Source organism: Hippocampus comes, unplaced genomic scaffold (genome assembly GCF_001891065.2).
Source record: "Hippocampus comes isolate QL1 unplaced genomic scaffold, H_comes_QL1_v1.1 scaffold122, whole genome shotgun sequence".
In the NCBI taxonomy this organism is placed as follows: Eukaryota; Metazoa; Chordata; class Actinopteri; order Syngnathiformes; family Syngnathidae; genus Hippocampus; species Hippocampus comes.
The window spans coordinates 4,082,932-4,095,727 of NW_017842059.1; the positions used below are offsets into that span (position 1 = coordinate 4,082,932).

The 12,796-nt window shown below is 42.1% G+C and overlaps 1 protein-coding gene across 1 annotated transcript in view; it reads left to right on the top strand.

The window, feature by feature from the left end:
• The first annotated feature begins 949 nt into the window (after window positions 1-949).
• pou2af1 (POU class 2 homeobox associating factor 1) overlaps window positions 950-12,796 on the top strand; it is a 14,528-nt gene continuing 2,681 nt past the window's right edge. The window contains exons 1-3 of the mRNA XM_019861197.1: window positions 950-1,067; window positions 7,855-8,007; window positions 8,135-8,262. Of these exons, the coding sequence (XP_019716756.1) occupies window positions 1,052-1,067; window positions 7,855-8,007; window positions 8,135-8,262 (297 nt within the window). The 5' untranslated portion in view covers window positions 950-1,051. The remainder of the gene's footprint in view (window positions 1,068-7,854; window positions 8,008-8,134; window positions 8,263-12,796) is intronic.

A 12,796-nucleotide genomic window follows, 5' to 3' on the forward strand; every position in this document is an offset into this window, starting at 1 on the left:
AAACATGCCGGCGCGATCACGATTGATGATTGAGTGACTCTCATATTGGCTCCTTTCCACCGGCACATCAAGGAAAACATTCATCGCAAAATATTGTTCTGAACAAGCCTTAACTGATGTCAACCAATTCTTCATAGTTCTTCCTGTCAGTGCAAAAGCACAATTCCTCCATCAGCAACCGCTGCAGTCCTGACAATTTGCAACACGACCACCCACATGCATGTCTTTAATTGTTGCCTAAACATATCACAATCTCTTTTCCACTTCATCCCAGGGGTGTTTTGCCGTGTTATGTTACGGCATCAACTCTGTGGGCCACTCAAGTTCTTCTGTACCTAACTCATCTCAGCATGCCTTGATTCACCTTTCTTTTAAAAGCGCAATGCCCAAACTGTTTCCACAAAAACTGCAATGTACATACTGTATATCTAAAAGGGAAATTAAAGTGCGTAGCCCAAATTCAGAAAGAGGTTGCATTGATTCGAGTGTAAAGACTCAGTCAGTGAAGCCAAGCTGGACGAGGGGCTTAACCCTTTCATAGACCCTGTAATCTGATAACATGATAAACTGTCCACTGTAGATCAATGCTGTCCCTGAAAGGGGTTAAGATGTGGAGTATGGAACTTGAAATATTGGCATCGCCATGTAGGAAACCTCCAATCAGAAAAATGAACTGGGGTGAATGTATTGTCCAGTAAGTGTGGGTACAGCGGTAAGTGGAACAAACAGCTTCCTTCAATGTAGAGAGAATTTTTGAACCAAAATGTCTACTCCCACTACTCAGCTTTGTCAGTCAAATTTTGGTGCATTCAGTGCACTCATGCACAATTTTGGTACGTAGAAATCTAATAACGACACTTCCTGGTGTTTGTGTTTATTGTGTCTTGAAATTATTCATATGTATGGGGAAAAGTTTGTTGATTGGATAAACTGCCACCAGTGCCACCAGACTAGAAGCTGCAACATCCCAGGGGAATGGTTCGCCTCTTAAAAAGCCAAGTCGGCAGCACGCCTCTTAGATTTGCTTTAGTCGCCAATCAACATCAGCAAAATGCACTTAGACAAATGTGAGTATAACACATGAAATTGCGTGTGCTTTCTCATATGATATGTAATGTATTGTCATGATATTACTTTCTATAATTACTGTATATCTGTTGCATATCACCTTTCATTTGGTTTCACGGTTAATTAGAGTAAAATGTGATTCGTTGTTTGTTTCCTTTACACTAGATAAACATGATTGCAGCAGCGACCACATGTGTACAAGGCTAGCACATTCCTGTGTTATGGCAAAATATAATCAATAGCATATCATATGAAGACAACTTTGCAAGATCAGCATCTTGATTATCACCCATCTTGATCAAAATGAGTGCTTTTTTTTTTTAATTCAAATTTGATTTTACATCTCTGTGCTCATGATTGCATATAATTTGGGGAAGATTTCAACACTTAATAACCGCAGTGACTTTCACACAAATTTTGTTTCGTGCTTTAGAACTTGTGGGCCTCTTTGCTAAAGAGAAATCATTTGGTAAAATGGCTTCACATTAAAAGTGGATTATAATCTTGATATGCAAAAAGGTAGAAAGTTTCCCATCTGTGTCAAATAATGTGCAGCTGTGGCGCTTCCCCTTTTGACTCCTCGTCCCTGTTTATTTACTATCTGTGTGGATGTATTTCTGTGCATGGTCATTTTCTATTCATGTATTTTCAAAATTCGAATGAAGTCGTTTAGTCGCGAGATCAAATAGTAACGTAAGCAGGCATTATCACTTATAAAGATGATCTACAGCTATGATTACAATCGTAATACTACTTCCCAGAATTTATAATGAAGTCTTTATTGGGCGACCTTTTGACACTTCAATTCCAAACACCAGGTGCAGTCTGAATCTGTGGAAGCAATAATGGCCAATATCAAGTCTCTGTTGACACTACATTCCATTCACTCATTGCAGATGTTATCAGTCCTGCAACTTTGGGCGTTAAGAGTTCATCACCTGATTCGGAACATTTTATAATGTGCAAACGCAACCGAATTTCAAAAGGATTGCGCATCATCTCGTACTGTGCTCACGAGACCACCGTGACCTTTACAATAATTGCAAAGAATTTCCATCCATCCGTTTTTTTAGAGCGTTTTTACTGTTCAGGGTCACGGGGAACTAACTGAAGTCTATCCCAGCTGCTGTCAGGCACAAAGCCAGACTTTAACCTGGACTTGCCCGACAGTCACTCATAGGGCTCATATTAAGACAGACAACCATTCACACTGTCAGTGAGTGGGAACTAAACCCACACAGTGACTGCCAGCATAAAAGTCAAACATGCGAACCACGACACGGTCAGTCATGCTGGGGGGAGGATGGTGGGAAATACAAAAAAATTATATATATATATGCACACGCACACACACACACACACACACACACAGGTATATATAGCTAGATATAGATATAGATAGATAAGATAGATAGGTAGATAGATAGATAGATAGATAGATAGATAGATAGATAGATAGATAGATAGATAGATAGATAGATAGATAGAATTTGCCTCAACAATGGGAGATTGTTATAGTTTATGATTAATGATTTTATTGAATCTATTCACATGAATATTTTCTTACTTTCCTACTTTTAACCAAAGCTTGGCAAAAAAAAAGTATATCAGTTCACTTACTATAAATGGATGCTCAAACTAAATCCCTCGAACAACTACCGGTACATAATTTAGTCAACAAGAAAAAAAAAGATATGTGTCAAATTCTGCTGTCGGGCTGTATGTTTACATGAGAACATTTCATATCTGACATGTACAATGTTATCAGTTACGAATCAGCTCCTGATAAGAACAAAAGGGAAAAGACAGACAGCACAACCCTCATCTTTACAACAGAGATTAAGTGGACGCGCAGCCCCAGTGGCTGTCCGGACACGTGCCGTTTCACCTTTGTCACCGTGAGAGCTGCAAAGACAGGGGATTGGAGGTCCGTCACAGCATACGAGGTGACAAGGACACTGTTCCTGTTGTCAACTGTGACGCTGGTGCATTTAATATAAGTCGGCAGATTTTATTTCTTTGTTTCTAAAGACAGCTGTGTTTCTTTATCGACTCTTTTTTTAAGAGTGTAATAAAGCAATATATCGAACAATTAATGTCGACAGAACAAAATGGAATTCGACCTTGAAACTGGAATTGAAGAATACGAGCCTCTTACTCGTTCATAACTTCTGAGATGAAGAAAAAAAACAGTATGTTGTATATTTCTTGAGAGAAAAAGTAATTTTGGCAATATTAGTCTAATGTATAATTTTGTTTTTAATTTTTGAACCGAATACATCCCGTTTGGTCAAACTGAATCCAATTAGTATTCCATAAATTAAAATGTACAGTATTTGACACATTTTCTTTTTTTCCAATTCTTACATGCATATTATTTTATTCATTGTAAATAAACAAACACAATTACTGTGCTCAGCCTCTTGCCTGAATTCACCTGAGATAATCTGCTGCCTACCAATAACCTACATTGGTAGAGCACTTAGGTTTTTAGAAAGATTTTTTTTTATGTATCCTTTATTTCACCCAGTGAAAATGAAATTGATATTTGCGCAGGTTTGCGAGTGTGTGTGCACCTCGCGAATGTTATTTCTTCGTCAGGGTTCGCTCAAAAGTCCCAAACAGTCGAAAGACGTTCGGCAACAGTTTCAACAGTCTCAAACAATATTTCTTGTCACCAGGAAATTTTGAACATGTCCAAAACTTTGGACATGTTCCAAATCATTTGGCTCACCTCTGGCGGCTGTCTTTATGACAGTTTGTGACCTTGAAGGAACATTCTCGGGGGAAGAAACTCCTCATGTGACGGGAGGACTGTAGCCTCCTGCCTGAGGGGAGAGGTTTGAACAAGCCTTGTCGAAGTTGAGAAAGGTCAGATGTAATCTGACCTAAATGCCCCCCGGGTCCTGGAGACCTCCAGTTTCTGAATGGATGAGGTCTTGCAGCCTTCTCAGCAGCACATACAATGCGCTGCAGTCTATGCCTGTCCCTGCCAGTGTCAAAAGCGTACCACATGGCAATGTAGGTGGCGAGGAAGGCCATGTAGGACTGTGCCCCTCATCTTGATTGGCAGATTGACCTTACTTAGCTGCCTGAGGAAGAACATCCTCTGTCGGGCCATTTTTTGATGAGGGAGGTGATGGTCAGATCCCATAAGTCCTGGGTGATGGTGCTGCCAAGGAAGTGGAAGAAGTCCGCAATGGAGATCGAAGAGTCTTTGAGGGTAAGGATCACCATGGAGCTGTGCTCTTCCAGAGGTCTGCAACCATCTTTTTTTTCCTGGGTGTTAAGACCAAGGTTGTTGCAGTTGCAACAGGACATGAGCCGGTGCATCTCCCTACTGCAGGCAGATTTATGACTCTCTGACATAAGCCAATGAGGGTGGTGTTGCTCTGCAAACTTGATCAATTTTACAAACTGAAGGCTGGAGGTGCAGAAGTTGGTGTATAGGGAGAAATAGACAGTCCTTGTCTTCCCGAGCTGCAAATGTTGCTTCAGGTCAGTATAGGAAGTCTTTGAGATCATGCAGAGGGAATTGGGCACATTGAGCTGGGAGAGTCTGTCTTGGATTAGAGCTGGGAGGATGGAGATGAAGGCAAAGCTGAAGTCCACTTGAGTTGAGTTGAGTTCGTGTGGTTTTACTGGGAGTTTAGCAGTTGCAGTCCATCCATCCATTTTCAACACCGCTAATCCTGAACAGGGTCGCGAGAAGTTGTTGGTGCCTATCCCAGTTGACTTTGGGTAGAAGGTAGACTACACCCTGAACTGGTCACCAGTCAGTCACAGGGCACATAGAGAGACAAAAAAACCATTCACACCCACATCCACAGCGCCACTGAGTGGGAACCGATCCCACACTGCCCCCACACAATTCAGGCGAGAGTAACACTACACTATCAGTGACCTTGCTGTTGCAGGACTAAGTTGAAGGCCCATGTTGAGTGCAACATCTATGGACCTGTTGTCTCTGGAGGCAAACTGCAGAGTCCCCCACATGAAGTCGATCACCCCCACATGAAGTCGTGATCGACTTCATGTGGGGGAGGACCGGGCGCTGAAATACCTTCATGATTACAGATGTCAAGACCACAGGTCTGTCGTCACAGGTCTATAATCAATTAAGTCATGTAATGTTTGTCTTCTTAGGGACAGGGCAGACTTACACAAGCAGGCAGAAAACATGGCTTGACTCCAATGAGGTGTTGATCAAAGACGAAGCGAGCCAGCTGATCAGCACAGTTGTCTTAAGGTGTACAGAGACAGTTTGGTGACTGATGTAAATGTGAAGCTCATGGAAATTGTAGGGACTTGTCCCCTACCACTTTGTCCACTTAACTTTTGGCTACTGATTGTTTAATTTTGACCTGTTATACTCATTCTAATTATCCCTCTGGGCAGCACAGCGATGGGGCTTACAAATGATCAGGCTGGTGAGCATTCTCCTAGTGCTCACACAAAAGCGCAGATGTGCAATATTGAGACCCTGGTGGGCAATTAGCACACATTTAAAGCGAATGAAAGAAGCTCCTTTGCTTGGCTATGACTGATGTTGGCCTTTACCACTCCCACGGCGACGTAGCCCTCCCACTTGCAGATCCTCTGGACTGTGGTCGTGTGCAAAATTAACAACATCAGGCCTCATCGGGCCTTAATTTGGAATGCTAGAACTGAACGTTGTTCCCTTCTGAATGGCCACTTGGCAGTGCACACTAGACAACTGTGGTGGCATGATCGAGACGTTGAGGAACTGATGAGTGAGTTACTGTTCATTATACCCTGACAATGACGGATGATCAGTGTACATGTTTCACTTCTCATCAATCAGATGAAACATGCTCCCCCCCCACAGTAAAAAATAAGCAGCAGGATAGGAAAATCTTACCCGTTAGCAGTGTAAGTCTGCCTTGCAGTCAAAGGCTTTGTCAGTGGCTTGGTTCTGACCTTTCTGTGTAGAATCTGCCTGTTCTCATCGTGCTGATTTCGGAAACTCCATCTTTGTCCACACTTCCAAAAGTTCATTTGAACTTGTTCATGCATGTGAATACGAAGGGCTGTCTCTATGTGTGCCCGGAGATTGACTTGTCTGTTGCGATTTACCACCTCTGGTATGTCAACTGATATAGTTCCAACTCACCTGTGACCCCAGACAGGATTTGCATCACACAGGCACTAAGGGCATCTCACTTTTTAAACATTATAACATGTCGAACATGTATGAAAGGAAGTTGAGCACAGTAAAACATAAAACTAAAGGATGATATCACTCTCTCTGTCACTGTAATATCAAAACAAAAACAGACATTTGACAGAACAGTTCTAATCCATACTATTCATGATTGACAAAGGGAGCACTTTTGAATTGCAAATGGATATGATATGTGTTATCCATACATCATCCATTTCCCGAACCACTTTATCCTCACTAGGGTCGTGAGGGGTGCTGGAGCCTATCCCAGCTGTCTTCAGGCAGTAGGCGGGGGACACCTTGAACTGGCTTCCAGCAAATCGCAGGGCACACAGAGACGAACAACCATCCTCGCTCACACTCACACCTAGGGTGTGTTCAATCAGCCTGCCATGCATGTTTTTGGAATGTGGGAAGAAACCGGAGTACCCAGAGAAAACCCACTCAGGCACGGGGAGAACATGCAAACTCCACACAGGAAGGCCGGAGCACTGTGAGGTCGATGCTAACCTCTGGACCACCGGGCCACCCCTGATATGTGTTATGCCATTGGAAAAGGTTTCTTAAAATCCTGGGAGCCTGGGGCCACTCCAACATTTGCACGAATTTTGCTCAAACAAAATTATACATATATTACACATGCACACAAATTGTGCAGGTAATGACACAGTCAAATCCAACGAGATCCAATCGATAAGATCTATCAACATGCACGAATACCAAGATATCAGATATTTGATTTGCAGTCAGAGATGAGTTCATGTAACAAAATTTCCGTAATTTTGTGTTTTGTTTGCAATTGATGTTTTGTATAGAACGTTGACAAGCGTTTCTAATCTGGTCCTTCTATCAAATCCCCTAGTCCAGCAAAGTGTCTTTTCTAGAGGTGGGCAATTTTTAACATTTTGCTGGCCTGTCATTCGTCAGCGGCCTAAGCACCTGTCCATGAATGTCACTCCGTCATTTTTTCAAGCCAAACCAAATTGTAATCATCAGTCAAGCCTAAGCACCTGTCCATCAATGTCACTCAGTCATTTTTTTCAAGCCAAACCAAATTGTAATCATCAGTCAATCAGTCTGTCATGTTATTTTAACCAAGCTTCCGTCATCGTTTCTGTCAGTTTAACCCTTTCAGGGACAGCGGTTGCTACAATGGACAGCTTATCATGTTATCGGGTTTCAGGGTTCATGAAAGGGTGAAAAAAAATAAAAAAAAGTCATAGTCCAACAGATGAAAAATCCAATTTAATTAAAATGATAAATGAGTGCACTATATATCAGTACACACACACACACACATTTTTATATATAAAATCACACGGTGGCTTCCAAAGAGCTTTACAAAACACATACACTCACGTAGACTTATTTCTCCAGGCTGTCTGTGGGTACTTGACCCGGTCAGTGATGATTATGCTGACGGATGAAAATTCATTTTTTGAAGTTTGTCATTCGTTTAGCAAAACGGGCACCTGTCAGTGACGAACTGATAGATCTTTCATCAGTACTGATGGAATGGCCACCTCTGGTATTTTTAATGTGCCCAGATCTCATTTCTCTACAAAGTGGAAATTAACTTGCTCTTTTTCTGGCATTTCAAGCCCATCCTGCTGCTCCGAGCAGGTCCAGACCATACCAGGGTGTTCGAGTGAAAGATTCAGTCAAAGAGCTGCTGCGAAGGAAAAGAAGTGCGGAGTTGCTGAGCACCAAGACAACTGCACATGCTCCAGTAACGTTCAGCAAAATGGGCTCCTGTCAGTGACGAACTGACAGATCTTTCATCAGTACTGATGGAATGGCCACCTCTGGTATTTTTAATGTGCCCAGATCTCATTTCTCTACAAAGTGGAAATTAACTTGCTCTTTTTCTGGCATTTCAAGCCCATCCTGCTGCTCCGAGCAGGTCCAGACCATACCAGGGTGTTCGAGTGAAAGATTCAGTCAAAGAGCTGCTGCGAAGGAAAAGAAGTGCGGAGTTGCTGAGCACCAAGACAACTGCACATGCTCCAGTAAGCACATCATATTGGTCCATGCATGACCCATATCGACAGATTCGAGCAAAACTGTGATTTGAGAAATTGGTCTGTGTCAATGGCAAGATATAAATTCTTTTTACACCGGCCATCTACAACAGGGATGGGCAAGTCCGGTCCTCGAGGGCCACTATCCTGTATGTTTTAGATGTTTCCCTCCTCCAACACACCTGATTCAAATGATCACAGTTGTTATCAGGCTTCTGAATAGCTCACTGATGAGCTGATCATTTGAATTAGGAGTGTTGGAGGAGGGAAACATCCAAAACATGCAGGATGATAGTGACCCTCAAGGACTGGTTTTACACAAAGTAATTGACTCATACAGTAAGTTGGCTTTAGCCTTGCAACCGGAATTTAGCACACCCCCATAGCCCAAATGAGGAAATAATGTGTGCATTTCGTCCAATGATATAATAAAAAATGCTAATGAGAAAAAAAAATACATACATTCAGCATTGTCACGTTTTGCCTGGTGGTGGTGGACCCCAAAAAGCAGGCAATTCTCTAATCGGATCCAAAACGGCGGCATTTAAGTGACTGTATTGGTATGAGTTTTACTGGAATCGCGAACGATTTTCTATTTCATGCATTTACATTTAGATCCTGTAGATCTTGGCATCCAAACGAAGAGGAACGGTAACGACCGTGGAAGAGAGAGTGGAATGCATCCGATTAGCCGCTTGTGGCACGACAGACAGTCGAGTAAACGAACGTTATCGTGCTAAAAACCTTCCGCTAACTGGACCGCTAATTAGAGAGAAGGCGAGTTCCATAGCGCTAACTATGGACATCGAGGACTTAAAAGAGTCCCGTGCGTGGCTGGCTTCAAAAGTTCGTTGGACGACATCAGATGAGCAACGCTGTCTTGTGTAGTGATCGAGTGGCGGTAAAGTTAGAGACAGTGAGTGAGTGGAAATAAAAGCCACCAGGTCTGTTACTAGTCTCATTTTATAACATTAAAATTTCGACTACGATATTACATTAATGATTGAGTCATAACAACGGAAATTCCGGTTCTCGAAACCCGGAAGCCATACGAAAGCCCGCAGTCGCGCAAACTCAAGCAAGTCCCGCTTGATACAGTACTACGGAATAACTGTGTCTGCAGCGCTATTTTCTCTAATCGGATCCAAAACGGCGGCATTTAAGTGACTGTATTGGTATGAGTTTTACTGGAATCGCGAACGATTTTCTATTTCATGCATTTACATTTAGATCCTGTAGATCTTGGCATCCAAACGAAGAGGAACGGTAACGACCGTGGAAGAGAGAGTGGAATGCATCCGATTAGCCGCTTGTGGCACGACAGACAGGAGAGGAAACGGATATGGTAGTTTGCTACGGCCGGATCTGACCCATTGGTCTTTTTAATCCGGCTCGCCGAAGGTTGGTGCACAATTAAGGTTTCATGTGAATGATTGCATTCATTTCATTTGGATTTGTAATGACAGGCATTTCAACGCCAGGTTGCTGAGTAACTTGACGTTGCAAAGCACAGGGAGGGAGGGGAAGACGAAGAGAGAGGGTGAGAGATAGAAGGAGAAATCTGATCTACCACCTGCAGACCTCTGTCAAATGGAAATTCCTGAACTTGCTAAAAAACAAACAAACAAATAAACAAAACAAAAAAAAAGGTATGCATTAAAATTTCAACTACGATATTACATTAACGATTGATTCATAACAACGGAAATTCCGGTTCTCGAAACCCGGCGGAAGCCTGCAGTGGCGCAAACACAAGCAAGTCCCACTCGATACTACGGAATAACTCTGTCTGCACCGCTATTTCCTCTCACTGCGCAAACTCAAGCAAGTCCCGCTTGATACAGTACTACGGAATAACTGTGTCTGCACCGCTATTTTCTCTAATCGGATCCAAAACGGCGGCATTTAAGTGACTGTATTGGTATGAGTTTTACTGGAATCGCAAACGATTTTCTATTTCATGCATTTACATTTAGATCCTGTAGATCTTGGCATCCAAACGAAGAGGAACGGTAATGACCGTGGAAGAGAGAGTGGAATGCATCCGATTAGCCGCTTGTGGCACGACAGACAGTCGAGTAAACGAACGTTATCGTGCTAAAAACCTTCCGCTAACTGGACCGCTAATTAGAGAGAAGGCGAGTTCCATAGCGCTAACTATGGACATCGAGGACTTAAAAGAGTCCCGTGCGTGGCTGGCTTCAAAAGTTCGTTGGACGACATCAGATGAGCAACGCTGTCTTGTGTAGTGATCGAGTGGCGGTAAAGTTAGAGACAGTGAGTGAGTGGAAATAAAAGCCACCAGGTCTGTTACTAGTCTCATTTTATAGCAAATACTGTAGTCCTAATTTTGTGACACATATTGTTATACTGTATTTTGTTTATATGCCTGTACTGTGTGCTGCGGTTTTTGTGTTATAAAAAGTTTTTGGACCATATATTTTTGCATTTTTTTGCTTGTGTTGTTACACATGTATTATGTTCACATACTTACATGTTCATAAAGGACATATACCATCGTTGTTTCCGACATAAGGAAATTCTGTGATAAGGAAAGATTGGACAATGCAAATATGATTCCGCACTAGAGAATACATACCTGTACTTCCTTCAAAATTCTACTAATTCAACATGGCGCTCATGGGCACCTGGCAGCCCATGAGTATGCCTTTCCTAATTATAGTGCGTATCAAACTGGTGAGCCGTCACATTAATCGGTGCACATTAAAAGTAGCTCTGCGTTTCAAAAAGGTTGCTAATCTCTGTTCTAAATGATGCTCCTTCACCAGTTGCATTTCATTAATGCGTGGAGTTTTCACTCATTCAACCTGTCTAGAAAATGAACAATGTTGTGATTTTTTTTTTTTTTTTTTTTTTTTGCTTGTTCACATACTTGGTGACCGGAGCATAGATTTAAAATGAAAAGTCATTTGCTATGAGTGCTGTGGCATGGATATTTTGGATTTTTTTGACATTTTCACAACTGAAGAATAATACCTGATCATTGACGCTATTCACAAGAGCTTCAAGAAAAGCCCTGTGATGAGCCAGAGCCTTTCCCCGAACATAGGGGGGATTTTGGCCTTATATAATGCAGGTGTTTTTCCATGACAGTTACAGCCATTTGCTGGATGGCTCCAGGACAGGGCACAGTGCCCTATGCAAAATAACCTGCAGCCTTGCCAAAGATCCATCCCCCTTCATTTTTATTACACACACACACACACACACACACACACACACGCACACACGCACACACGCACACACGCACACTCACACACAGATCCTTCATGACATACGCATTGGTCATGCCCATATCCCTCTGAGCGGCAAACAATTGCGAGTGCTTTTAAAGGCAGGGAATGTTGCGCTCACGTACGTTCGTTAGGGTTCGTTTGAGATTCGCCTGTACTTTTCTTGTTATGTGAGAATTTTGAACAGGTTCAAAATTTCTTTGAAAAAAAAAAAACTGAAACTGTTGGCGAACGCCCGGCGACTGTTCAGCAAACATTTGCAACCTTGACGAGAACACAACATTTGCTGCCTTTGCAAATTCTCGCAATTGTTCGCCGCATAGTGGAATGGGGGTTTAAAGATTAGAACTGTAATCTATTTAAACCTGCACAAGAATGCAACATATTTGAATATCATTTTGCACAATGAATATGCCATTTCATTTGATGAAAAACACAAACGTTGGGATATTATCTATTGTATTTGTGAGATGACAATTTATTTGCTTCCGAATGAATGGTTTGACCGGTGGCAGTTTTTCCACACACAATTACATATCTGGCAGCTTTGTGATAAACCCTGTCATGCACACTGTAACCTGATAACATGACAAGCTGTCCACTGTAGTAACCGCTGTCCCTGAAAGGATTAAGAGTGAGGTAGCACACTTAAGCATCATTACATGGTCCTATTTTCCTATCCTTTCTCAGCAGACATATCCAGTGTTCTAAATGCTCTCTATACTATACTTGGAAGTTACCTGAAGGATCCTTCAGAGTGGTTCAAAAGATTTCCATAAATGTGTCCTAACTATACAGTATTCATGCACATGAATAAAAATTCCCCCCTTTCATTTTTTATTCTGTTAGGGGAGAATTGCTGTCCCACACTTTGTGAGCATGGCACCTTTAGATCATAATTTGGCGGCTCTTTCTCGCAAAACTTCCACAAATGTGTCGTGTTTCATTTTGATCGGGTTTCAATATGATTCGATACTTGAAAAGGATGATCATGTACGCTTCTGGTTACCACAGGATGAATTGTCTGTTGCTGTGGGGTGGAACACAGTTGCTTGATTTTAATCAGTGCAAGAGTAATTATTGCGTATTTACATATAGTATAGTGATAGTTCAGCAGCAGTAATAATTACGGTTCCTCTCTGCAGTGATAGAAAATGAGTTCATCGATTTTGATTACCGTATTTTCGGACTGTAAGTCGCAGGGTTTTTTTTCATAGTTTGGTGGGGGGTCCGACTTATACTCTAGAGCAGGGGTGGGGAAACCTTTT